At 40.5% G+C, this 27454-nt stretch overlaps 1 protein-coding gene across 2 annotated transcripts in view; it reads right to left on the minus strand.

Moving 5' to 3' along the window:
- nfatc3a (nuclear factor of activated T cells 3a) overlaps positions 1-27454 on the minus strand; it is a 67390-nt gene that overhangs the window by 35871 nt on the left and 4065 nt on the right. The window contains exons 2-4 of one of the 2 annotated variants that reach the window (XM_038700600.1): positions 24528-24620; positions 6920-8102; positions 1875-2037 (exon numbers count right to left, since the gene is read on the minus strand). In XM_038700600.1, coding sequence (XP_038556528.1) covers positions 1875-2037; positions 6920-8102; positions 24528-24573 — 1392 coding nt within the window. In that variant the 5' untranslated portion in view covers positions 24574-24620. The remainder of the gene's footprint in view (positions 1-1874; positions 2038-6919; positions 8103-24527; positions 24621-27454) is intronic. The other variant, XM_038700599.1, reaches the window with a different exon arrangement.

Here is a 27454-nt window from a genome sequence, read left to right on the forward strand (position 1 = left end):
TAGGCCACATTCCAGGTGGGTTTGGAATCAACCTTGAAAGTGCCTTCTATGACCTAAAGATATAAACTCTCTACTCACTAGCTACTGTAAGGAAGCTGCTATAACCAAACAAGTCCCTCTGGAGATGAGGAATGAGGGCAAGTGGGGCAAACGCTTGGTTGAAAACATTTGACAGCTAAATTATGCATCGTCACATATGGCAGGATAGAATCTTGGTCTAACTGAGGTTGAAATGGTTAATGATTGGCCTGGAGGGAGCCTGCATGACTGAATGTATCAGGACATAGGCTGTTTCTAAAGCAACAAATGGCAGTAATTTGGGCTTCCTCGTTGTTTCAGGAAATGTTGTGTCCACAGCTGTTTTTATTGTTTTATCTTGTGTATATGGTGCATAACGAGCGGTGACTGAGTTAGCCTAAGGACTAACCTGCTTGCCATCTGTAGTCCCAAGCAATGACGTCACATGTTGCCATACCCAATACCCAATACTAAATAAAAAATCAATGAGAGTTACACACAAATGTGGCTGTGCTTTTATTGCATTTGTACACGTCTTACCATTGATATGAATAACATTTTTAAGAACCTTTATTTTTACAGATTTTTCGTGTGGGGTGTCAGAATAGTGCACCTGTATTTAAAGCCAGTTGCACCAAGAAACATGTCACATTTATCCACATTTTGGGTTTTAGACAAAATGCTTTTTCATTTATACAGTCCAACAACAAGAAATTGATATACCAGGTGCCACTGCAATGCTACAGTGTATGCAAGTGTCCAAGATATACTGAGGACAGTGGATTATCCTATTTAGGCTTGATTGGACAGCTAACCAAACTAGCAGGTTGAACTCAACAATAGTCATGGTCCAACTCTAAGGCTGCCTAATCATACACACAAAGGAAGCTTGTCACTGCGTTTTTGAAATATTAATGGGACTGAAATCTTCCGCTCATGCTTTCTCTCTCTCCTGCTCACTCTCTCGGAGAAAAAAGCAGCAGTAGCTCTATGTAGGGTCACCTAGTCTCTTGCAGGTACTATCAAATGACAGAGCAGCTGACTGGACTACAGTGACAGCTCTCTTGCCTGGCTGCTTATCTTCCTGCCTCAACAGATTGACTGACAGGCTTGTTGTGGGAAGGCATCCATGTGACAATCCACAATGTAATCAGTGGAATATGTAAAATGAAACCCTAAATGTAATGCTCATTCACAATGTTCAACTGATGTTTAAGCTATACGTCTGAATGATTCCTTATTTATAGTCCAATAATGTATTCATTTCACTATTCAAATACTGCTATGTGTATTACAAGTATGAAGGATGTCTCCCTGTACTAACTTTGTGTATAAAATATATTTCACCTGCATGCAAAAGGAAATCCCTGCAAAACAGCTAGTCGCTCAGGAAGCCTGGTCTAAATTCAACACATTAAGTTCGGTTCAGCTTCTTTCTCTTCCTTTCATGTTTGATTTCATCGCTGAAGGCTGTGGTTATGTGGTTAATGCAGTGGGAACTGGATGATAAGTGCTCAGTGCAATGGGTTGAACTTAACTAATGCATGACCAGCATCATGTTAGCACAGACAGTAAATCAGTCCTGACCTCAGGGGGAAATGTAATCAGTATGGTAGAGACACCAGGGCTCGCATTTTGTTTAATGGAGCATAAAACCCAAGTATATGTTCTGCAAAAGAGATTTTGGTCATTTTTATGCATGAGAAATATTTTTCACCACTAAGCTTGTTAGTATTTGGGTAATGGCCTTTACAGTTTCAGGTGTAAACTACAAAATGGTGGAGGTTTATAACACTGCTCATGGCTGAGCAGAAGTAAGTGTCCCAGACATGTAGAGAAAAGCCCAGATTTGTTACCTTGACGATTGGGTGGCCACCGGAGGCTGCTTTTACAGCTCCTCGGCTGCCCTCGGTCTCATAGTGCGCTCGGTGGTGGGCTTTGGGTTGCACCTCTATCTTCAGATCATACTGCCCAAACTGAGTTGGCAGCGGCCAATCTAGAGGAGGCAGTGAGGAGGTCCTGAGGAGAGAATACCACAAGCACGCACACACGCGCATACCCACAAACACACATAAAGAGGAAGAGCATATTAGAATTTTGGTATGAAACCATTACAACATGCAGCGTTGTGTAAGAGATATGTTCAAAGATGCATTCAGAGCATACAGTGGCTTGTGGTTGTAGAAATTGGTAAATATACATTTCAACAAACTGCCCTGAAGCTTAAGACTGTGAGGGCAAATAATTTTATCAATCTATCACCAATAATTGATAAGATTGAAAGAACATTTTAACAGCCTTAACAGTAAGAATTTCCATAAGAAAATCTGCTTGGGTACTTAACAACTTCACGTGTTCCATATTTATATATATATTCTGTACAGATATGTTAATCCATGTGACATCACAGAGAAGGGTCAAGCAAGGCAACCTCTCTCTCTACTTTATGGCAGATGACAACAATATGTCTAAAGGCTGTCTGAAAACAATCAAAAGCTGAAACAGTGGTATTCCCCTTTCATGGTCTGAGAGTATAATAGGTGTGAAATAGGGTTATAACATGCAGTGCACTTGGCCCCACCAGACAGTGAATCACTGGAATGCCCACATGCATTAATCCTGTTCTTAAACATAACACTTGTAATAGGTCATGTTAAGACTTAAAGGGTGAATCATTTTCTAAAGGGGGCTTTTCTTTGTGAGTCTTCTGTGTGGGTCAGTGAATGGGTGGTGGGATGAGAGTGTGTGTCACACAGTGGGTAAATTACTGTGTGTGAGTGTGAGTCTGCGTGCAGACTGTACAAGTGGATATTTTACATGTAGTGCACCACAGGGGGCTGGCATTGTGTGTTTTTCCTCCCTGTCGCTTTTTTTTCTGTGTAGGCCACAATCATATTTGAACAGCTGCACTCGAAAATAAAACACTCAATGGCCTTCGCCACACAGAAACTGGGTCTCTCCATCTGAGTGCATTAGATCAGTTTATCCCCAAAACATTTTGTAAACACTGGCATCAACCACGCTGTAACCTTTTCCAAATGTTGGTATATTGATCATCACAGATTATAATTTATTTTTACATTATATTTAAGTATAATCCCCATGATACGCTAAAAATGCCCAAAATGGAAAGAAATTTGGACCAAAATGTACCTTACTAATTCAATTGATCACTATTTGTCATTATTATCATCATTATTATGTCTCTGTTGCTGTCATTATGTTTATGATAACTCCAAAGGATGCCACAGTTTGGTTTACATTTGTTAAGTTTTCTTTAAATTAAATGGTTTATTTGGCTTATATTATAGGTTTGCTTACTTTTTACATACTTTTGCTTTTAAGTCTACCTTTTTATTCTAGTCTGTAATATCTGCACTGAACTATAACAGTACATATGATTAACTTGACGAGGTACTTGAATTTCAGTAAAAGCCACAATGTAAACCCTTGTCACATCTTGACAGTGTACACAATTAATTATTCATGATCCAAGAGGCCTACTGTGGGGCAGCACAAGCTATATGTGTCATCCAGGTGTTTTATCTGGCAGCTCTTACAAAGCGCCAGTGTTTTTTTTTTAGCACAGCAGTATACGCAACCATAAATCAAAGTGTGTGTGTGTGTGTGTGTGTGTGTGTGTGTGTGTCTATGTATGCATGCATGCACACTCCCACTGTGTCCGTGCATGTATGTGTATCTGTATATCTATGGCTGTGTATGTCAGGCCTGAGCCATTGACTCTGTACTGCAGGCAGCTGCGAGTATATGCCGTCTCATGGGCCAAGACACACTATGCTCCACACTGATCTCCAGCTCAGTGTAGGCCACTGTAGGCTCTTTGTGCACCGTGTCACACAGTGGCATATGCTTTAATTTGGCTCTATCCAACATGGTACTGGCTCCTAGCAATGCAACATACGGAGCCTAGACTGCATGACAGTAAAAATACTTCTTAAGGGAAAGTTTGTAAAGTTTTTGCCAGCATGGCAGACTCTCTTAATTCTTCCCTTTCCACATGCCTGTCAAGTGCTGGCTAAGTGCAGCCCAATCTGATCAGACTGAATTAAAGACATGTGAGTCAGGCTTTCAGTGGAGCCATTTTACTTCATAAACTGCCTTACAGACTGGCACCAAATCCATAGGAAAAACTGCATTTTGGAATGAAAAGGCATGTGTCTGATATTTTGAAGAAGTTTTGAGAAGCTAAATGTAGCCTTGCGGTTACAAATCCAACTGAGCTGCATTCTTCAGATTATCCTACCGCATATGACATGGAAATGTCATCTAAAAACATTTAAGGTTGTCTAACTTTGTTTCATCCTTCTCCTGCTTTGAAGAAAAGTTTATACTGTGTGGTTATCTGTGCTAGGTAACTGTGATGATGAATACAAAGTCTGTTGTAACGTTGGAATAGTCAACAAAGACCTGTTCTCAGTCCTTTTAAGTTTGATTTTCAAACACGGTTTTCACCTAACAGCAGCTCTATCATAGATCTAACACTCTAACACAGTGTAAAAGAGAAATCCTAACCCTCATGTTTTCCTCCCAGCTGCCATGACATAACCACCCGACCCGTGTGGGTTTGCATGGCTGCTACGGTAACAAGAGTAGAGGAGGACAGAGGAAATATGAGCCTTGTGACCTATGTCCTGACATAGCATAACCTTTCTCAAATGTCTAAGCCATGGTGAAGGGGCTCACACTCCAATCACATTCCGACAGCCCACTTGGTCTTCTCTATTATTGAGAAGACCAAGTTGGCTGTCCCACTAGCATCCTTTCCATCCAATGAATTAGGTAATCTTGAACCTACACACATTGCATGAATGTAAGGCACAGACACATTTTAAGAAATGAGCAATACAGACCTACCTATAAATATATGTTTTATATTAACAACCTATCACAATTACTTCCATCAGTACCTCTGCTGCTGCCAACAAATAAAACTGTATTTCTCATCCCAAAGGTTATCCCATTCAGGTACTTTTTTTTCTCTTTCTGTTACTGAAGGTCCAAACACAAACAAATACAGCAAATTAGCAAAACGCTAATAGTTAGATAGAGGTTAAATGCTAGACTTTTGCTAACACATACTAGCATTATGCTCTGCTTACTCACTGGAGCTGTACATACAGTATTTGCTACTAGAGTAACACTGACCTTTTTTTTTTAAATAAAGCTTTTGTCAGCCAACTCATATGTGTGCCATTAATATCCTCCAGTACACAGCTAAGGGAGTGAGACATGAGAAGACTTTTCGTCAAATTAAGTGTCTGAACACCCACTCTAACCCAAACTCACCCATTCCATCTGGGCCATCTGTTCAAGACACCACTTACACACCTGTGTATGCGTATAGGCAACTCAATGACCTTCTATCTCATGACAGACATGCGCTTACTCCACCTGACTTTCTTCTGTAGCAGTCACATCTGAAACTCTAATCTGTATTTTATACCAAAGTGAGCAACTACTGAAGGCAGGTTGGTCAGTGGTACAGTAACTTTAGTAGGGTGTGGAGTGTAAGGAAATACTTGTAGGTCAACATTAGAGTAAACAACATAGTTTAAAAAAGTAGTAGCTGTTGTGTTCAGTTAGCACAGCAATTCAATTAAATTTTATTTATATAGTACCAAATCATAACAGAAGTTATCTCAGGGTACTTTTTATATAAAGTCTAGACCGTACTCTTTATAATATTAAATATATTATTATTTTATATATTTATATATTATAGATATATAATGTCAACTTTATTCTGTCACTATCTTAGCCATGACCTTTTCATTTAGAAGGGCAAGGATGCAAAGATCAAATGGTGACTCATCATAGAGCTGACCCTGTTACACTGTTATTGTCTGGAGAGTGTTAGGTCTATGTGAGCAAGCATTTGTGTTATGTCTATGCATGCGTTTGTGTGTGTGTGTGTGTGGTGGCCCCTTACCATATGTGCCCTGTGCTGATTTACAGTGCTAGGGGCCATTGCACACAAACAAGGCTATGTCTTCATCTGCTGCACACGTTGGCAAACAGACAGCAGACTTAAAGAACTCCATTCTGAGTTTCTGATTGCACCCATCACTCTTTCATGTAGATTCTGCCTGTGCATTTGCATGCGTGCGGGTGTGTGTGTGTGTGTGTGTGTGTGTTTTTGGAGAGCTGCCGCTGTTTGTGTCCTTGTGTTTCCCTACACACACACGCTAATAAACTTGTATTGCTCTAAATCAGATTTATTCTGCTGATACAAAGCACAAAGTTTCCCCGTTACCGAACATTGATCTGCAGAGTCCCATCACCAGGTCTATTATTCACCTAACTTGCTATTCAGTACTAATTTACTGCATTTCAACATTCACACTTCTCCTGTTGATCAAAAAGCTTTCAATCTTTATGACAGCTCACAACACTCTTTAAAAACATTCACCACTGAGGTCTGTTCTTTTGCCTTGACCTACAAATTTCTTTTAAGATTGATGATATGTGCTGTCTTGCCAAGTGGTGACTGCATTAATAATTCTCAAAGATTACTGACAAAGAGGCAGTTATCGCCACACCACCTTCTGTTTTTGGCTCAAAGTTTAAAACACTTTTAAGTTTTAGGATGTAATCCATCAAGAATCTATCTCTATCCACATTAATATTGTTTTCAATGAGTCTCGCTAAGTCTTTCTCAAATACAAACAGGAAGTACAATAGAACAAATTGCAACAGAAAGTTCCTTAAACCAGTTGAGAAATTAGTCCTTGCTGACATTTCCACTGAGTCTGCATGAATCATTTGCTTTAGCTGGATTAGATGCCTGCATCTGTGAAATGGAGTCGACTTTAGAAAAGGTTGTTATTAGTAAAATACTACACTTTTTTCCACTTATTCTCCTCAACATCAGGTAATTTACCTGAATATAGGTGTATGACCAGGCTTGGGTTTATTCCATGAGAAGTGAGAGGGCACTGAGAGGAACTGTTCCCCCGGCCCATCCTTCTTCAGGCTGTGCAGGGCTTCGTCTGAAGGAGAGTCTAGATTAGGAGACATATTTCCTTGGTCATCTAGCCCCAGATCTCCTTTCCCAGTCTGCATAGCTGTTCTGTCCTGTGAGGTCTTCCTTGTCTTGGATGGGATGTCTGCCTCAGATGGACAGCACTGGAAGGGTGACATGCCTACAGAAGGACTGCCAACCCAGGTGTCCTCTGTCACGCTGCCCCTAGGTGAGGGTCCTGGCGTGGGTGCGGGCGAGTGATGAGGAGACAATGAGCCGGGGTAGCAGATGTCGGCGCTGGAGTGGCGCCTCTTCCCACAGGGTGAGGTGGGGCGTGAGGAGGGTCTGGAAGGTGGTCGTGGGCTAAGCCAATTTTCATCAGTGACACTGGTGCGTGGTGAGTGGCAGGGGGACTGTCGGGGTGACAGACTGACAGAGTGGGAGTGATGCACAAAGGCAGGGTGGTGGTGCTGCCAGTGGGGCTGTTCCTCCAAAACTCCACCACCAGTTTGAGGAGAGGCACAGCCTGGGGAAGTAAGTGGGGAGCCCAGGGTGAACCGGGCAGCTGCTTCATTTAGCTCTGAGTCAACATCGTCATAGACATGTGAGAATGATTCACAGGAGGAGGCGTCAGAGAACCAGCTCCTAGAGGAGAGGCTGCTGCATGGGCTAGGGCTGAGAGAAGAGTCCCGGTAAGAGTGATCCAGGGGCAAATACAGGTGGTCTCTGGATAAGGGCCTGTCACCATGGTAGTCCCCATCAGGCCCATTGGCCCTCAGATTCTCCTCATTGGCATCCATCTCCTGCTGGCAGCTGGGAGAGATAGAGGTGATCTGGATACTGGGGCACTCAAAGGCCTTTGGTGCCTCCACAGGAGCAGAGGGCAGCAGGGGGGAGGTGCCGTACTTGAAGTCTTGTGCCTCATAGCTCGGAGGCTGAGATCCTGGCTTGTGCGACTGAAAGCGTGGGGAGGTGCTGATGACCTGGGAGTGGGACTGCATGCCATGGCGTGGCAGGCCAATAGACTGGTGGTTGGTGACCATGGACTGAGGCTGGCCCACATTTAGGATGTAGAACGATGTGTTGTCATCTGGCTCCAGATCTAGGAGAAGAAAGGGAAGGGAAGATTAAGATACAATGTGGAGAATATTACTTAAGTTATTGCTGTTTGTTTTGTTTACTATTACTTAGTTTGACTTCATTGAGTTAATGAAGTACAAAACAATGTTGACATAATTTTATTCCGAGATTTGAGCTTGTGTGTTGGCTCTTCAATCCAGCACACCAGAATGAAACTCTAGGTCGATGTTTATTTGTGCCTTGGGAAGTGGTCTGGACTCCCCTCATGGCCTATTAAACTGTCTGTTGCTTCTAAAAGGCATAAGAGGAGAAGATGTAATTGGTCATTATTTTAGTCCACTTGCTCATCCTGCATTCCTCCAACTAGTAATGTATTCATCCGGCTGCAGCCTTGTTTTCACACACCACTACGCTACACAAGGACTAGGCTTGGGCATATGGTTGCCAAAACTGCATAAAATTATTTGGTGTGCAGTAGCACCCTGAGTTTGCGCTTGCGATTGAGCCCAGTTTCAGGAAATTAGAGTCCAGAGTGTTGCTGGGTAGCAGGCAGTCATACAGGCATTGTTCCAAGAGGGATAACCGATGAACAGCACTACTCAGGAAACAAATTCACACAACGGTGCATGCTGTCGGCTGTCATCACAGCTAGCGCCGGCAGGCTATTTATACCAAAGGTCATCCGGCACTGGCAGTGAGTACACACACAAACACACACCCACACACAAACAAATAGAGAAGAGCTGATTGTCCACATTGGCACTGCTCTGCTGGAGGTTATTGATAAACTTCCACTGGATATGCTTTGCTGGTCCCATTGGGAGAACCCCCCCCCCCGCCCCACACACACAATGTTTCACATGCGAAAAGTTAATCTGACATACAGAGACATTTTAGGACTTAAGAATTTTTATGTTTCCATAACAAAATGAAGATTTTTCCAAAAACAACTGAATTTTCTTCTCATGCAGATTTTTGCTAGTGGCAATTAAGTTGGACGTGTTGTGAGTTCCCACTCTTTTCTAGAGATTGTTCTCCAGTACTTTTCCAGGAAATTTTCAGTGATGATCTACCTGGTATCACAGACAGGGATCATGTCATACACTAATATGTTCCTCTCTGCGAAGGTCTGATGAGGTCTATGGCTATAAGATTTCTATGAAGTCATCTATGTCTACATGTCTAGAAATTGTCTTAATAATTATTTTTAGTACTGCCATTGCATTTTTTTGTTTGTTTGTTTCTTTTGGAAAGCCCTTTGTGTTCTATGCTTGACATGTGCATTTCTTATGAATTATATTTTAATAAAACACTATATATATATATATATATATATATATATAAAAAGCTTCAAAACAAACTTGGTGTTTTGATATAAGAGCAGTCATATGGTCAAAAATCTGGGACTAGTTAATAGGTGTGCAAATATCAAAAGTCACAATAGGAAATTAAACCAAGCCTTGGTATAAATCAGTTTATCACACAATGTGTTAACCCCTTCAAGCCTAGTTCACACTACACGATTTAAAGCCCAATTTGCCAGTCGCCGAGCTTTCTGACAGTCAGGCTATGATCGGAGGTAAATCAGCGATTAATCTGCACTCGCCGATCTTACTAACAATGCTTATCACAAACCACTGTGAGTTATAACTAAAAAGTTTCATGTTATGTTAAGGTCCATTTTATCATTACATAGCATTGCATTTGAAGAGACAACGCTATAAAAGGAAAAAGAAAAGTGCTGTTAGCCAGTATTTAGACGTGTTTGATGCACATACAGCTGGGCTCCCATTCATTGTTTTGACCCTGGCGTCCTATTCATTCTTATCCAACTTTCTCAACAATACTTAACACACTTGAATCCACTGCTCCTAGCCAGAGCTAAAACACAATGTTTAAACCTTTGCAGGCAAATCAAGCTAGCAAGCCCGTCAACTTCAGCAACTGAACCAAACATGTTAACCAATTTAACATTATTCAACCATTTAAAACAAGTTGAGAAAAAACGTTAATCTTATAAACCTAATAAAAACTACTACAGTTACCAGCCAGGAGTGACTAATATTTACATTACTGAGAGTTTTGATCGCTTGAATAAACGTCTTCCAACCTGTGCTAACATGTGATGTGATCCGGGGGGTTTGCTCACATCGCTGCAGCAACATAACCAAGCAATCGCAACATAATGTTAAAATAATTTTCCAGGACAACAAAAGATTTTCCAGGACATTTAACATTTTTTTCTCATTTTCCATGTGTTTTCCCAGGATGCATGGGAACCCTGATTAAGAATAGCAAAGGCCTTTTGGATTAATGTCCAATGAGTCAAGCTGCTCTAAATAGTTTACAGTTGATTCAAAATGCAGCTGCCAGGCTACTAACGAGAACTAGCCCTCAGTCCAACATTACCCCTGTTCTTGTATCCATCCATTGGCTTCCTGTAAAATTCAGAATAAATTCCTGAATAAGGTCCTGTTGTTCACATATAAGGTACTACATTACCTTGCCGCCAGTTACATTTCCAATCTCCTTGTTTCTCATGCCACTTCTCGACCAGTCCAATCGTCAGATCTCTGGCTTTCATTTGCACCCAGCCAACTGCTAAACACAAGGCGATCCTCCTTTGCTGTTTTAAGCCCATCCCTCTGTAATCATCTTTCCCAATCTATCAGACTTGCTGAATCTTTGGACTGTTTCAAGCGGCTTCTAAAAACCCATTTTTATAGACAAGCCTTTCTAAAGATCTCCATCCCTGTTGTTTGTTTTAGTTTGGTTTTGTGCAGTTTTTTATATTGTGATTTATCTTTACTTTTTGTTTGTTCAATTATATTTTTTTCTTGTGTGTGAAGCACTTTGTAACTGTGTGTTTTAAAAAAGTACTAACTTTAACGTCTACTTACTTCCATGTAGCTTAGCCAAAACCACAGTATAGCTTGTACAGAATAAACTTGTGAAATGATTACACAACACTTCCCCACATTCCTTAAATGTGCCCACCTGCCTAAAGACAAGAGACCATTTGGCTACATTTAAATCTGAATTTTACTAAATATCTACTGTAACTTAACTATTACAAAACGAGCATTGTTCACCTGTCAAGCACAGATAAAAAGGCCACAACTTGGTTAAGTTCTAATATTTGTTTAATCTAACTCTAAATGACAACCACAAATGTAAAAAGGTAAAACGTTTTGCCTTCTGTTCTCCTATCTTTCTTTCCAGCAGCACCAACAGAGGCAGTAGAAGCAAGCTCTTTATTTATAGCTGCTTGGCTTCGCACTAACCCTCCCTGCCTGTCACAAGACCCAGCAGTCCTCTGACGACAGCATCTGACTGACTGACAGGGAGCAAGAGAAGGACAACATAGTCGAGAGGAAGAGAAAAAAACTCTGTATCCTCTCACTCAATGAATTGGGAAATAACATGAAGAGAACAGCGGAACAAAGGAGGAAAGAAAAAGTGAGAAAGAAACAGACACACACACCTTAAGTGAGGGAGCCATACCAAAGTATTGCCAAAGCAACCCCTCGTTTCCATCAACTACACTGCACCATACACCATGCTCACAGAAAACAGAAACATCCTCTGTAGAGTGATATGGGTACCTGCCATTTGCAGTTTTATCTGGGTTGCAAAAAGTTCCCCATCTTCCCAAATTCATGATGATAAAGCAAATCCATCACATGAGTGTCCTACCTTCTTCCTCTATAAACCAATAAAAAAGAAAAAAAACTAAACTTGCAATAAAAAGAAATCACAATTAAAAACATTTCTAAACAAATCTCCGAAGAAGAAGAGTGATTTACAAACGCACATTGCATTAATTCTCCCCTCTAAAAGCCATTAAAATAGAGAGTGACATTTTAAAAACACTTTTGGGTGACAGGTGTGGAGTGAAGTGAGAATAGACATAAATACCCTGCATTATAATAGAGATTCTCTATCTTCTCATCTATATGTAGTTAAAAACACTTTCAGTTGTTGCACACCCTGTTGTTGAGTGCAAGTTCACAGCTTGACCTCATTTGAGACAGGCAAATCAGGATTTGTCTTAATTAGCACGGTTCACTAAATTTTAAAAAAGAGATGGAGGGAAACAGAAGAGAAAAAGAGAACAGTCGAGGCCGCCTGTCTTCCTCTCCCCTCACTTGTCTGAGGAGCTGTTGCTGCTTAACACCTCATAGCCCAGGGGGAGGACAGACACTAAGGCAAAACATTAAGACAGAAGCACAAGTAGGTGATTATATTAATACAATACTACAGTACTAATAGATTTAACAGTAAAATACTTTGACCTTAATATTATACACAGTATGTCAATACAATATTTGTAACAAATTTGTTGTATACTAGATGGCTGCAGTGAGGACATTGAGACATTTTTTTTTTTTTTGTCCCTGTGTGTGAATGCAGTTTTATTCGATTCACATTTTGTAAAAACGGACTGTTTGGGGTGGTTGAGGTAGTGCACAACAAGTCATGTGACAGAAGCAACAGAGCCAGCATGTGCCAGGTAGGCCCAACTGAGATTAATGAGGAGTTTACAGGTTAAATAGCTGAATGTAAGTGGTGTTTGTATGGATAAGTCCACTGATATGCCATGCAGAGGCATCAACATAGCTTGTGTACATGCCCCAGTAATATTTTTCTGTTTCGCTTTCAACAAAGACTTTATATAGAGACATTATAATCCTCAACAGGCTACTATGGAAATGTGCACCCATTATTATTCTTCATTTGCTTCTTTTTGCTTCCCATATTCATGCCACATGTAAGACATGCATTGTCATTTGCTAACAATGTTTTTAAGAGTTTTTAAATTTGTCAGTTTGGTTTTTCTGGGTTGCTGCTCAGCTAACAACACAACCTGACCAGCTAATTTTAGCTCTGTTAAATCACACCAAACAAACATTAAACATAGATCAGTCAGGGCAGTCCCAGGTGCTGCCTGTAATGAGCTGCTGTCTTAGTAAAATAGGTGCTTATTACACGTAAATTGCAAGTGCAAACTGAATGAAAGTCTTTAGTGAAATTTGCCCTGCAATTTTATATGGGTAAAACATTTTCTTTTTTCTGTCTTGATTCGTGCATGATATTGTTTTGTTTGTTGTGAAACTTACTTGGAAGGTAAGTTTGTTTATTACAACTGAACAGAGGTGGACAGTAACAAATTACAATAACGCCAGTAAATGTAATTTGTTACTGTCCACCTCTGTTCAGTAGTAGTTTTTTTGCGCACATTTTTATAATCTGTAATTTTAATTTTACTTAAGTATGTTTTCTTTGAAGTATTGTACTTCACTATATTTTAAATCACAGCCATTACTGAGTAAATAAAAAATTCATGTTTGCGGGTGGCTCAAAGACAGGACTGACTGTGACTCAGTGCAGAAGCACCAGGGCCGATCCGTGGCTGCGCTGAACCCCATGGCCGGTGTAACACCAAAATCTGTGACCTATCAGATTCTGTGACCAAAACCCAAACAACGATGTTTTCCTAACCATAACTAAGTACTTTTAGTACCTAAACCCAACCAAGTACTTTTGGTGCCTAAAGCCAACCAAACTGCAGCCGCTTCACATCATCAACAAAGCCTCTGGCGCTTAACTTCCCATTAGGGTCACAGGATCGGATAGGTCACACATTTTGGTGTCACACCAGCGCTTCATATCAGAAAGGGCCATCTCCTAGGGCGCAAAATGTCAGGGAGCTACATACTGCGCCGCAAGAGGTTTTTGACTCAACTCCACCCAGCTGATGCGACACCGGCAATTTTAATTATGTAGACAGTAACGTAACTGGTAGGCTACAGTTTTGCAATATAAACATCTTAAAACTGAAGTGCAGCTTTGCTATTTTTAATTGTGAGCTGCACTTTATCGGAGCTGCTGAAGTTAACGTGTGGATTTGTGGTGAGATAGGCCTATCTGCCGGATCAGTAGTGTTTTTTGTTAGTTTCGGTTTCACATGCAGCATGCTGTCCCAAACTGTGTTGATCTAAGGTCTAAAGGGGATAGGCTATATACGGATCAATAATGTAATGCACGGCAGAGTAGAGGCCAGCTAGAATTAAAAATATTATGAACTCTCATTAAATGATGACGTTAGGCTCATAATATTGCACTATGGGAGATAAACTGAATGTGCACAAAGTTTTGAACATGAGCAGAAAACCTGCTGAAACACAGGAGCTATTAAAGTCCAGGAGTTTATAGCTGAATTAAAATTAATTAAATTATCAGTGAGGTGAAAAAGTCCCATGTAGGCCTATTAAAAGAGGTTATTTCCCCAAACGGAGACTCAAACGAGAACGGAAGGCCAAGTACGTGTACAGACTCAGGAGGGATTTTATTAAATTAGAAAAGCTGATCTCCAGGAGAAAACATATTTAAAAGCAATAGCATACAGAATGCCTGAATTCTATTAAATTTTAATATTTTGAATTGTCACATACCGCTTGAATATTGTGTTTCGCTTTATTTAGATGGAGATGAACAATAAATTGGTGCAATGCTCAAAATTTCTAATCTCGCCTAGGGCTCCAACACTGTCATGGCCGGCCCTGAGGAGCACATGGATCACGCGTAAAACAGGAGCATCCGAATTCATCCAGCCAGAGGGAACGATCACCGACCATCCGCAGCAAGAGGGAGTGGACAGAGCCTGGGAGAGGAGGTCGCGGAGCGGCCTGACGCTGGGAACTGTCGGTGATAGTTCCCTCTGGCTAGATGAAGCCCGACGCTCCTCCATGATGATACGGAAGATTTAGCAACGGCAATGGCAAAAATAGCATGTCATGGGTTTCTAAGAGGAGCCAAGCTCCCCTGTAGTTTGCATGACAATGTTAATGTTGGTTGGCACTAGCAACTTGCTGCTAACTAGTTAATAATGCTTAGGCATATGTTAATAAATAATGTATTACACTAACGCCTATGAAGTCACATTAACATTGCCACCTGTCTGAATGTAGCATAAATAGGGATATGACTTTATATACAGTCCAGTTTCCCATTTTCCCAGTCCAGTGCAGCTTGCCATAGTCTAAATCGTTCCACCACAGTTTCACAGTGAAGCAAAAACATTCACAAAAAATGACAAAAAAACTTCTCTAACATTGTTTTGCGCCATTGCTTTATTGCTTTAAAATCTGTCAGATGAACTAATGACTGGCTTTGTGCCCTCATCAAATCGCCAAAGACTACGATTTAATTAAGTATAACAAGAAGGCCTATAAATAAGATATTAAATCAGTATAAATAAGTTATTTTAGGGGGTTAAAAATGTAACTAAGTAACTTTTGCTCTGAGTAAATTTTAAATGAGCTAGATTTTACTTTTACTTGAGTAGATTTTTATAACATCAACTTTACTTGTACTTAAGTAAAAATTCATCAATGTAACAGTACTTTTACTTAAGTACAATATTTTTGTACTCTTTCAACCTCTGCAACTGAATATCATAAATTACAAATGTTCCCTTTAAAGGATGAGACTAAACAGCAGTCACAGTTTGTGCCTTGTACAATTTCCTCCACAAGTAATCGCATACCAAATGAATATGCTCTGACATATATTTCAACTTCAAGCAGAGCTTCAAGTCAGGGCTTACATGTCCTGCATGAACTGACACAAGCTTCATTAAGGACACACTAATTAACTGGTCTATTTGGAACTTCTGACTTGATATGAAGGAGAAGCAAAACAAGAAAAGTTTCAGTTGCTGGATCAGGTAAGCTGACAAATGTGCTATAAAGAGCAGCACTATTAGATGTCTGTGTTGGCCTGGTGAAAGTAATGAGAGCAGCATCTTGTCTCTGGACTATCTCTTTCTCAGTCTCCTCAGATAACAGTTTAGAAATCCCTCTGCTGGGTTGTCCAACAGTGTCTAACATCATTTAGCATACTGAGCTCAAAGTAATACCTTTTATTTGCCATGTTATTGACCATATTGTGCCTCTCTCTTTGTTCCATAGGGCCTAATGCTTATAAGTTGAGAGTAAAAAATGAGATGCCACAAAAAGTCTATCTACTTTTCTACATATTTTCACCCACTGTAATACATGGTGAAGAAAGGTAAGTTACAGTGTTGCACAGATGAGGGTCAGACAGGGGACGACCATGTTACCTGGCCCACAGCCCTCTCCTTGCCCTGAGATAAGATTAGCCTGCTACCTAAAACCCTCCAGTGTGAGAAGGGGTGGGTGGTGGGAAACCCCTCAGTGAGAGCCAAACACCGGTCACCTTAGGAAAGGAGGTCAGAGAGGAGTGGAGAAGAGCAAGTAGTGGTACTGTTGTTTTATCAATGGCCTTGGTTGCAAAGCCCCTGCGCTGTTCCCTGAAAGCCCAGTGCGCCACACACTCCTCAAGTGTCCATAAATCAGACAGCCAATCCGGTTAACTAAAGATCTCTAAGAGGCTTTGCTGTACCTAAGCTAATAATAGCTCCTCCTCACTGTGAGATGTTTCAGTGAAGCACAGATTGTTGGATGTTTATGACACACCACAAAGACCGTTGTGTTCTCACGGTGACCACAGGGAACGGCCTGACCCACTGGCGATGGTGGCATCTACTCCGGCTCCTTGACACAAAGCTCAACAGGCTGACCATCACACTACCTGGGGATTCTCGCATGGGGGATAATCCGTAGAGACTTTGTTCATCCCTCCTCTTACTCTCACTGCACACAAAGTGTGTCAGTGTCCTGTGACCGGCAGTGACACACAGGCCCACATTCTGAGAAAGCCCAGTTTACTATTGAGGAAGGGAAGGATTTATCTCTCCCAGAGAAGCTAACAAGCTCACTGCTGCGGCAGGTTCCTGCTGGTGCACCCACTATCTTTCAGTCTACCTCTCTTTGTGTGTATGGGTATAAAAGTGTGGGAGGTGTATGAATGTGTGTATGTTCCTGTGTGCCTGTGGTTGTGCCTTGGTGCCTTCCTGTGTGTGTTAGTACATACTGTATGGGTATATGTGAGTATACCTTTATGTATGTAATTGTTTGTGGGTGTGGGTATGTGTGTGCGCACAACCTAACACATATTACTGTCTTAGGTTACCCACTAGTTCCAACACCATGTGGTGCTGGAGCTAGAAGGTAACCTTAGCCAGGGTTCCCTTTGTGGTGGGCAAGCAGATTGATTAGAACAGGCTCTGCTTACATCCCCTGTACAGAAGGCTTTGTGTTCAGCCCAGTATCTTCTTTCGGCTCTCCTCAAGAGCTGCTGACCAACAACAACAAACAACAAAAGTGTGCCAACACGCCATGCACTATAAGCCTCATGGGATAAATGGCACAGATAAATAATCAATTAACACATTTAAAAACAGTAAATGTGATATGTTTTAATTTAAACAAGTGCAAAATCTAAATGCTCATGAAACATTTTTTAAATCAATGTGAATGAATTTTAGAGATCTGTCAGCTGTCCTTCAAACAGAAGATCAGTTTCTGTTTCTACAAATGTATCAGTTCACATCTACTCTGTGAGACACGTGTTGTGCGCCACCACACAATCTTTTCATGCTCTGAGATAAGGATACAACAATCCGACTTTTTCTTTGCTGAAACAATTCCTCAACTGAGTGTATCTGCTGATACAGGTTACTAATGCCATACAAGTGCTCTCGCAAATGTATTCAAATTTGTTTACCTCACTGTATGGAACTCATTCATTTTTATGAAAGGTAACAACAGGGCAGGAATTGCTATGGCACTAAAAAAGTCAGCGGCCTGCTGCAACTTGAATGAATGTAACTGACAATGAAAACACAAGTTTAATCATGACATTGATCAAGAGTGTATACCTTAAGTCATTAAATAATTTACAATAATTAAACCTTTTTTAATTTGACAAAAAAAGAAAATATCTTATTTCCAAGCGCCAGAAGTCTTAAAACCCTTCTTAGAATTAAAAAACTGTATTTATAAATTTTTACATTTGGGTTGATGTATACATTATTGCACCATTTCCAGCAAAGCTCCCAAAAACACATTTAATTCCTCACCCAGGGCTTTCCAAGAACTCTGCGGCTGGCTGGTGAACCTGCCTACATTTCTAAGCACAGAGCCTGTGACGCACACACTCACACGTATAGTAAGGGTTAGCCTACACCTGGGGTCTTAACTTTGCTGACTGGGTTTGTGCCAAACCTACTGGTAATCCCTGTATGTGTAGGTGGTTGGGTCTGTGTACACATAAAATTAAGAGGAAGGGAGCAACAGAAAAATCCAAATGTAGGGCAGCATAGGAGAGGCTAGACTGATCTAGAGTCATGTGTGCAGAGAACATATATAGTAAAATCCTGAGGTATAGGTGTCAGTTTAATCTGGCCTCTGCAGAGCCTTGTTATTGTCTCATCTTGTAATGTTATGTTAGGGTTACATCAAAAAGCCTTGCTGTGCCGTCACAGCAGACTCACCAGCCAGCACAGGCTTAACAATGGCAGCCTAAGCCAATGTTAACATATGCCGGCGGCTAAATTAAGCTCCTAATTAACAATCTCATGCCGAGATAACATTATGGGCTAAACATAGAGTGCCAAGTAACCACCTGAACTAAATACCCACCAACGCACAAAGATCCCTTTCAAACATATCACTAATTGCCTTTAGGGTACATTAATTTGGTACTTGAAACAATATCTTAGGAATGGTTAATACTTATATTTGGATCATAATAACAATATGTTTTATTTAAATGGAATTTCTAAAGATAAACATTAACAGGTGAAAAAAAACAGTAGTGATTACAAGAAATTAAAAAACATAAAATGGATACCAAATAAATAAGGCCTAAAGGGAAAAAAAGCCATAAGATCAGAATATTTCAGTGCAGATTTAAAAGAGGACCCTGAGTGTGAATGCCTGAGATCACCAGACCTGGGATTCCACTGCTGAGGGGTCAGACACCCAAAGCTCCCATTCAACCTTTGTCTACGCAGGCTGTGTAGTGAAAGCAGCATATCAACGCAGCAACAGTGGCTGTCAGTGTCTACACAAGATGCATTCAGGCACAGTATTGCTGTGTAGGTCTCTTTTTTTTTTGGCAGCTCTCAGAGCCCAACACACAATCCCTCTAATTATAAAAACAGAAGAAAATGATGACTGAAAAATGCAGCTAAAACACTTCTTGTGAGGGCACTTTTAGTAGCAAAGCTAGATTTGCTAGAACTACTGGAGAAAATTCTCATACATGGAGCACTTCATATCAGACGAACACCAGATAATGCAGGGCACGTTGGTCAGGTTTTATTGGGACGTACTGCTGAATGTTGACAGAAATGAAACTCAATGATGTGACTTTGGATTACATGCCCCACAAGAAGCGTATCAACAGAAAACAGAAATAGACCCAATATAGATTTGGGTTGGGATTTGGGATTTTTTTCATGCATGCATTTGCATGACAAAGCCCAAGGCAAGGATTAATAAGTAGATGTACTTATAATTACATAGTTCAGAGTACAGCTAAAACTGAGTAAGGAAAAAAAATCAGTTTCCGAAGCAGAACAGCAGGCAATTTCTAAAATTAAGATACAAAACGCACACAAATTAGGAAAAAACGAAAGAGAGATTATCCTCTCAGCGGCAGCATCCTATATCACAAATGCATTTTACATGCTTGCCTCAGTTCAAGTTCAGTTGGATGTACACACAGGTTTTTGAATAACCAGGTTATTCCAGTGGATCAAAATGCATGCTGTAATCCCTCCCGCCTAACTTGGCTTCTTGTGTGTGTCTTTCTTGTGTGCATGTAAACACAAAACTTGTGTTTACGGTTCTTTTATGTATTGGTTTTCAGTGGAGCAGGAGAGCTGCAGCGCATTAGAAGATTGGCCTCCAACGCGGCCACAAGCTGCCTGATGGCCTGCAATAACCCAGAGTAGATAACATCAGGGGCTACTGGTAGCGGGGGTGACATTTAAATAATCTGTCAGGGCTGACTGTGCATGTGCCTGAAAAAAAAATCACCCTGGGAGAAAGAGAAGGATAGAGAGAGAGCAAGGGAGAGGGACAGACAGGGAAACAGAGCTTTTGTGTACCAAATCGTTATTTCTTCTCTAGTTTAAAGGCTGATTTTTGCCCCTTAGTGAACGCTGAAGAAACCTGATGGGTAAAATTCAGTCCTTTTTCCTCAACAAATAAACATCTTAATAAAAAATTAAGTCCAAATTCATGTGTGATTTAGGTGAATGAAATCAAACATTTATTTATTTGTTATATTGTTATTGAAAAAAACTATATCGCGAAAATTATTGTTATTGTTTTATTGTCCAGCCCCAAATGGAGGTGGTATATGTCCACAAAAAAACTACACCTAAAGTAGAAAACCCCTTCCTTCAAGATGACTAGAATATCTGTACCACAGACACCCAATTCACGACTTGGGTCTTTTGAGCGTAATGTGCCTAATCGGTTCATAGTGGCATGTAATGCCCTTTTCGCCCAGCCAAGTCCACATGGTCCACATTCCAATTGTGACCCATGTGGTAGGCTCCACTCAAACACATGGACCCCCAAAGGAATGTGTGTATGATGGGCCCCTTGAAAATCTAACTGGTGCATCATACGTTTAAAATTGACAACTGAAGACTTTTTGTAAACACTTAATTTAATCATTTTCTTATTTTTCTTATCTAAAACATCATGTCATTAATTAATTGTCAATAAAGGGCACCGAAACAATCACAGTTTCTTGATAACCCATTTTTGGCTACATCCACACTATTACGTTTTCGTTTTAAAAGGGAGACCTTTTGCTACGTTTGCACTTGCCGTCCAGACTAAAACGACCTAAAACGGAGAAGTTTGAAAACGCTGACGACCCCATTTTCGTTTCAAAACTCCGGGGTAGTGGGGTAGCGCGGGCAGGCGAAAACAGAGGACTTTGAAAAAGAGGACGCAGACACTAATGTTTGGCTTCCTGATTGGGTCTTATAAGTCATGCAGAGCAAAAACACAATGCCAGTGTTTCCCAATAATTAACGAGACTATAGCGGCCCGCTGCAGTCTTCTTGTTCGCCATAGTTTCAAAATGAAATTAAAGACTTCTAAGTTGCTTTGCGCCGCTGCTACCCGCTTTAAACTTTCGAGTTCACACCCTTTGGCATCTGACTCGAGACAACCACTTTTCTTTTCTGGTAATTACGGGAACGTTAACTAAGGATTTGAACAGCGTTGAGTCTTTCCAATGTCACTCGTTTGTGAGAACGTGATCAAGCTAGCCGCTAAATTTGGAGTGCAGTGTAAATGCAGTCCTGCGATGGACTGGCGACCTGTCCAGGGTGTACCCCGCCTTTCGCCCCGATGCCAGCTGGGATTGGCTCCAGCCCCCCGCGACCCTGTACGCAGGATAAGCGGTTGACGATGGATGGATGGATGGATGGATGTAAATGTAGTTAAAAGGAGTAGAACGACTTGTCATTTTGTCACTTTGTAACAAGTGTTACTATATGAGAGTCTTACCTGAAGAGAGGCTATTCAATCTTAATTGTACGCAATAAGAGAACATCATAAAATATAATTTATCAAATTGCATTGGACTTGGTGAATATGGCACGAGGATAGAGGATACACATGTAACAATGTGTCCGGTTTTCAAAATATGGTGTTAACACAACGTATAGAACTTATGGAAATAAGATTAATTGGATTATATTCACAGGAAGTATAAAATATGTTACATGTGTCAGTTAAAAGTAAAATAAAATATTAGGGAAATTACTTACAAATTATTCTTTGATTTAGCGTTACTGGAAAAGTATTAAATAAATCAGTTGATTTTTTTGCTGTTTCATCACCATTTATATCTATGCAGTGTGTTGATGATCAAATTGTTTACTAGGCCATAAATTGTTAACAAGAGTGCAAAGTTCTTCATAGATCTAGCTCTTTATTTTGCTTTGAAACGGCACCAAATGAATGCACTTCACTTTAAAATGCACAAATTTTTCTTCCGGGTGGGCATGCCCCCGGAACCCCCTAGAGGATATTTGTCCACCTACCATAGTCTCACAAAATCCTGTGGGAAACACTGGATGCTACAGACACTGTTTTAGTTTTGGTATTTTTAGTAAAATATTTTGTACTGTGCAAATAACACTTACAGTACGCACTTGTACTGTGCATGTTGCAGTATTTACTTTGCAACTTCTCCCAGTCTGTTTTATGCCGCCATAGTCGCTTTGTAGTCCAGTTTTACTTTCAGTAACAGTTCCACTCCGTTGTTGGTCCATACAAAAAATCTCTGGTGTGGCTCTTCGTCTGTAGAACTTTATTCTTTCACAAAATTATTTTTACACTGGCATGCCCAGTGTACGCAAATGGCTATTTCATGTGCGTTTTGAGCCGTTTTAATATATACGTAGATCAATTTTGAAACACAGCTAAAACGCTGGTGTGGACGAAGATCATTTTCATTTTAAAACTGTATTGTGGATGTACCCTTAGATTATGTCACATGCAATCAATGGACAAATAACGGGAGTGGGACAACAAAAACTACATGGGGTAGAGGTGCCAATCTCATGCATTAGCCTGACCAATACATGACATTGAGGTTAGTCTAAAATAAAATGGGATCCAAATAACCCTAATCCCTGTGCAGCAAGCCACGCCTCGCAGTAAAAGGGACCAATGAGAGAAAAGGGGAAAAAAAGAAACCAGATGCAAGAGTTCAACAGCTTTCTCTCTGGTGTAATGCAGCCTCTGACATGTTGATACAGTGCAGCCAGCAGTAGCTTCAGTTACACTAAATTTAAACTAGACAGATGCCACACATAGTCACTCATGCCTCACCCGGGGAAACAAACGTCTCATTCATCACACCGGTGCTGGGACCCCTTCAGTTGAGTAGGGTTAGGGGGCAACCACATGGTTATCTAGCCCCACATGTAGACTTCAAGCATGACTGTCTGACCTTTGACCTCTTACTTTTACACTTTTTCATGAAAATATTAGAACCTGTAGGACCATAAACTCTCTTTTTCTGACACCCACAGCCTTCCATCTGAAACTATACGATTTACAATGCCTATAGACAATTCCTTGTCTAATTGTGAAACAGTCCACTGATCCAAGCTTTGTATGTTTTCCTCCTGTCTTTTACTTTCTTTTTGCAAGTTTTTAGATATAATTTGTGGAGACATTTGTTATAATAACTATGCCAATGCATATCAACATGTAGCAATGCCCTACGTCTAACATGTTAGCAAGGTTCCCATGATTATGATGATTAAAATGATAATAAATATTTAAACAAAAAAACAAGCTAACTGGACAACAAAAATGTTTAGGGAATGTTTAATAATTTTTCTGACAGACCTTAGGACAGCTGCTTCTCTGAGAGGTGGCTCCCACCTCTCAACATAAAAGTCAGGACTACACACAAGACACACCTGGCTAGAGTTGGGAGTGCTGACACACTCACCTGGCGAAGTAGCGCAAAGCATTCTTCCACTCCTCTCCCCGTTAAAATCGCAAAGCACTTGACCTGTAAAAAGTTGAAGGCTGCAACCGTGCTGGGACAAGAGGGGTTCTCCTGCACTAAGTACAAACGAGTCACTAGAACCTGCCGCCTGCCCTCTGCCACTCTCTTTGGGAGCTCAAAATAGTCCACCATGAGAGCGATGTAATTTCAGTCTTTCCCACGACAAGGACTGAGAGGATTGTGCTCTTGGTTCAGAGAGGCAGAGCAATGACAACAACACAGACAAGGGCAAAATCACTTTCTTATTTCAATCTATTCATTATGATAATAATGTGCTTTGACATTTCCTCATATCTTAGCATGACAAAGACAATGCTACAGGTACAGGTAACAACCTTGGATTTGGGTGAGGTGGGTGTTTTTCTGTTATTTTGTTAAATGTCCATTTCTGTTTTACCCATTGCCTCTGTGTTCTTGTTTAGGTTCTGTTAGTTAATCATTGCTTCCTTGTTTTCTGTTGTATTTAGTTACATATATCTGTGAGTATTGTCTGTAACTTTACTTCCTGTTTTATTTTGTAATTTTGGTGACTGGTGTTTTTGTCTAGCTTTGTTTCCTGTCTACATTGATTCCTAATGTGTCTCACCTGTGATTAATTGCCTGCTTGTGTGTGTTTGTGGTGTGCCCTTGTGTATATTGCCTTCAGTTATGTTCAGTCCTTGTGGTGTCATCATCAAATGTTGAGTGATCTGCCCTGTTTCCCATGGTTTCTTGGATTACTACTGCCCTGTTCTAGATTTATGTTACTTTTAGATTCTTTCTTGGTTTGGACTTTTGCCTGCTGTGCTCCAAGTAAGCCTGTTTTTAGTTGTCATTGAATAAATCCTCTTTGAACTGTATCCTCCTCACAAGTGTCTGTATTTTGGGTCCGCACCTCTGCCTCCTGCCACTTCATTCAGCCTGTGCGATAGGTACAAAAAATGTCACAGCACATTAACATAACAAAATCAAACCTTACTAGTCATTAAGTGGTTGTGGTGACTGTTGGCATCTGGAGATTTCATTAGCCTAGATCAGTCTCTCTGATGTCACTGGTGGTCTCTTTCACATCCTGAGAAAGCAGCAAGAAAGGAAAGAAGTCTCAGCTGTCCTGATCTACAATGCTCTGTGCTGGTATGGTGGCAACCGTCAAACCACAAACACTTCTTTCAATTTGTGAGATAAGAAAAAGCAAGGAGGAAAAAAGTAAATGTATATGAAATATACAAAAAGAGAAAAGACAAAGGTGAGGATGAAGAGAGCTGGTGCACAGAAATGCTGTTCATGTCCCCTTAGCAGCAGCTAGAGAGCAGTGTGCCTTTCTTTCCACCCTGCCATCTGAACCCCACATGGCATGTCTGGGCAGAGAGCCAAACACCTCCGCCATGGATCTACTACTCTGCCACACATAAAGGGCACTTCAGCCCCCCTACCTCATACCACCTTTAACACCCAATGAGGCCACTGCTCGTGACCTGCATAACCCTAACTCACCAATACCTACCTCTACCACTCACAATTTAGGATGAAACAGTTCCCAATTTAATAATAAACCATGGTAAATTTCCAGATGGTCAGTATTACCATTTCAAATTTGAATTATCATTAAAAAACGCGTAAGATTACTGCGCTCCTTCGGTAAATAATGTCCAGCATCAACCAAAGTTAGCAACGAGGGTTTGTTTTGCATCAATAAAAAACATGGCGGAAGGCACAGCGCTCCAGAGATATTTCAGATGTAGTCCTTTGAGGACTACATCTGAAGTGTGGTAGTATTTTAGTTTTTATAATAGTGCTGAGTAGGTGAAGATTTGATGCTTCAATGGGTGGAGCCTGATTCAACTGTCAATCTCACAGTCGAAGCTTTGCAGCAAAACAAGGATCATGCCATTTTGGCGATATCGGGCTGATTTTACATAGAACTACCAGTTTTCTCCCAATAAGTTAATATACAGCCTATTACAATAAACATTTCAACGTTTAATGCTGTAAATAATGTAAATGTAAAAAAAGAATAAAACTTGAACAGCCAGCTACTTGAAACAGACCCACGAGGAACCACGATGTGCATGCCGTGCTGCTGACAACTGCATGCACGCAAAACTCTGCACAAGACCGGTGAATGGCAGGCGGGGGAGAGAGAGGGAGAGAGAGAGAGAGAGAGAGAGAGAGAGAAAAGGGTCAACAATAAGCCTCAGTTTAGCTGGAAATTTACAGTGTAAGTTGAATGAATAGAGACTGCAGCTTCTCAAGATTAAAGTGGAGCTACCATGTGTAAACCCCTGCACACAAAAACACACATGATTCGACTATCAGTCGACTAAAGGCAGTACTTGACAATTCTGATTCAACTATGTAAATCCTTAGCCGGGGACATCCCTAGTACTGAGGGAAACTTGATTGATTAAAATCACAGTTAATCAGTAAATTAACTTTTAGCTCAATGCATGACGTAGGAACTTCGAAATGAGGGAATGGTTGTGTCATGGTTTTTCTGTCTAACTTGCTACGTGCATGGTACATAGTTTAGTCACCCAACCAACATTTGTCAGTCGAATTGGTAGTAAAAGTATTCCAGCAGGAGAAACTATAGACTCCTATACAAGACTCGACTGTTTTTAAGTCAATGGCTGGGCTCATTGCAATTATTAACACTGTCTTCTTAAGGCTCATTTGTATGTAAATGTTGAAAGGAAAACAATAAACATCTTTAATATTATTTGATATGGTAATGATAAGTGATAGTTTTGTCATTCACAATAGACCCTATCATGGATGGATTGTGCTTTTTCATTTATGAAACTAAATTCAAAAACTGTGAAGGGGAAATATGTTCTATAAATAGTATGTACAACCAAGCTTACCCCGTTTGATACTATAGATGAAAGCAAGTTTGAGGGCTCGGTCTGTAGCAAGCAAAACCATCACAGCCAACTGTCTAATATGGCCACTTTCAGTGACGTTTGTTTCACACTGGCAGTTTGCTTTAAGCCACAAAGAGAAAAGGTCTGGGACTGACGTCCGTTTTGCAGAAACTTACAAAAAACATGACATACCTCTTATCACATGGTTTTCCCTGCCTATGTAAAGCTGTGGCAGAGGGAGCCTGTTTTTTTCTTCAACAGCTTAAAACAGCAAATTGAAAAAAGACTGAGGTCAACCATCACAGGAAAAAGTGCTGCCGAAAACAATTGAAACAAACAAACAATGGTGATTAAAAAACATGAAAGTGATTAAAAAATCAGAAGCAGATTTGCTCTAAGGACCTTTAATGGGACACACCCGTTCAAGTTGAAAATGTTAAAACCTAAGTGAAGGTTTATGGTTCACGGAGTCACGAAAGAGTATGTAACTGAAACTGGAGTTCCTGGTGAGTCTGAAAAATCAGTTTGTCTTAACTGTTATTCAGAGTTGCTACTTGTTGTCACAGTAAACATAAGTCGGGGAACTTAACTATTGGTTGTTTGTGGCCAAAAGACAAAGGCTGAAACAACACTGTACCACTGTATCACTATCATCATGTGTTACAAAATACTGAATACTGAAATACTACTAAAACTCAGTAAGAGAACCACCTGTATCTGAACGATACATAATATTCAGTATAGTATATTATATATAGTACAATACAGTATAGTTAGTCAGCTAACCATACACCATTGAGTTGGCACGTCAACATAATGAACTAATACATACCTTTAGCTACGCGCTAACTAACTGTCCTGCAAACTAGAGCTGAACCATTTTTTTGAAGCAAATATCAATATTGATGTTTGAGGGTAAAAATGTGGATACTTCTTTTTAACATAAACATGTAACGTAAACACACATTTTCGATCAAGAGCTCAAAAAAGTGGATTATCAAAAAACAATGAAAACATATGTACTCAGCAGGACATTCTATAG

The sequence above is a fragment of the Micropterus salmoides genome, unplaced genomic scaffold (assembly GCF_014851395.1).
Source record: "Micropterus salmoides isolate LMB-PRFRI ecotype aquatic unplaced genomic scaffold, ASM1485139v1 Ms_hic_scaffold_6, whole genome shotgun sequence".
Classification (NCBI taxonomy): domain Eukaryota; kingdom Metazoa; phylum Chordata; class Actinopteri; order Centrarchiformes; family Centrarchidae; genus Micropterus; species Micropterus salmoides.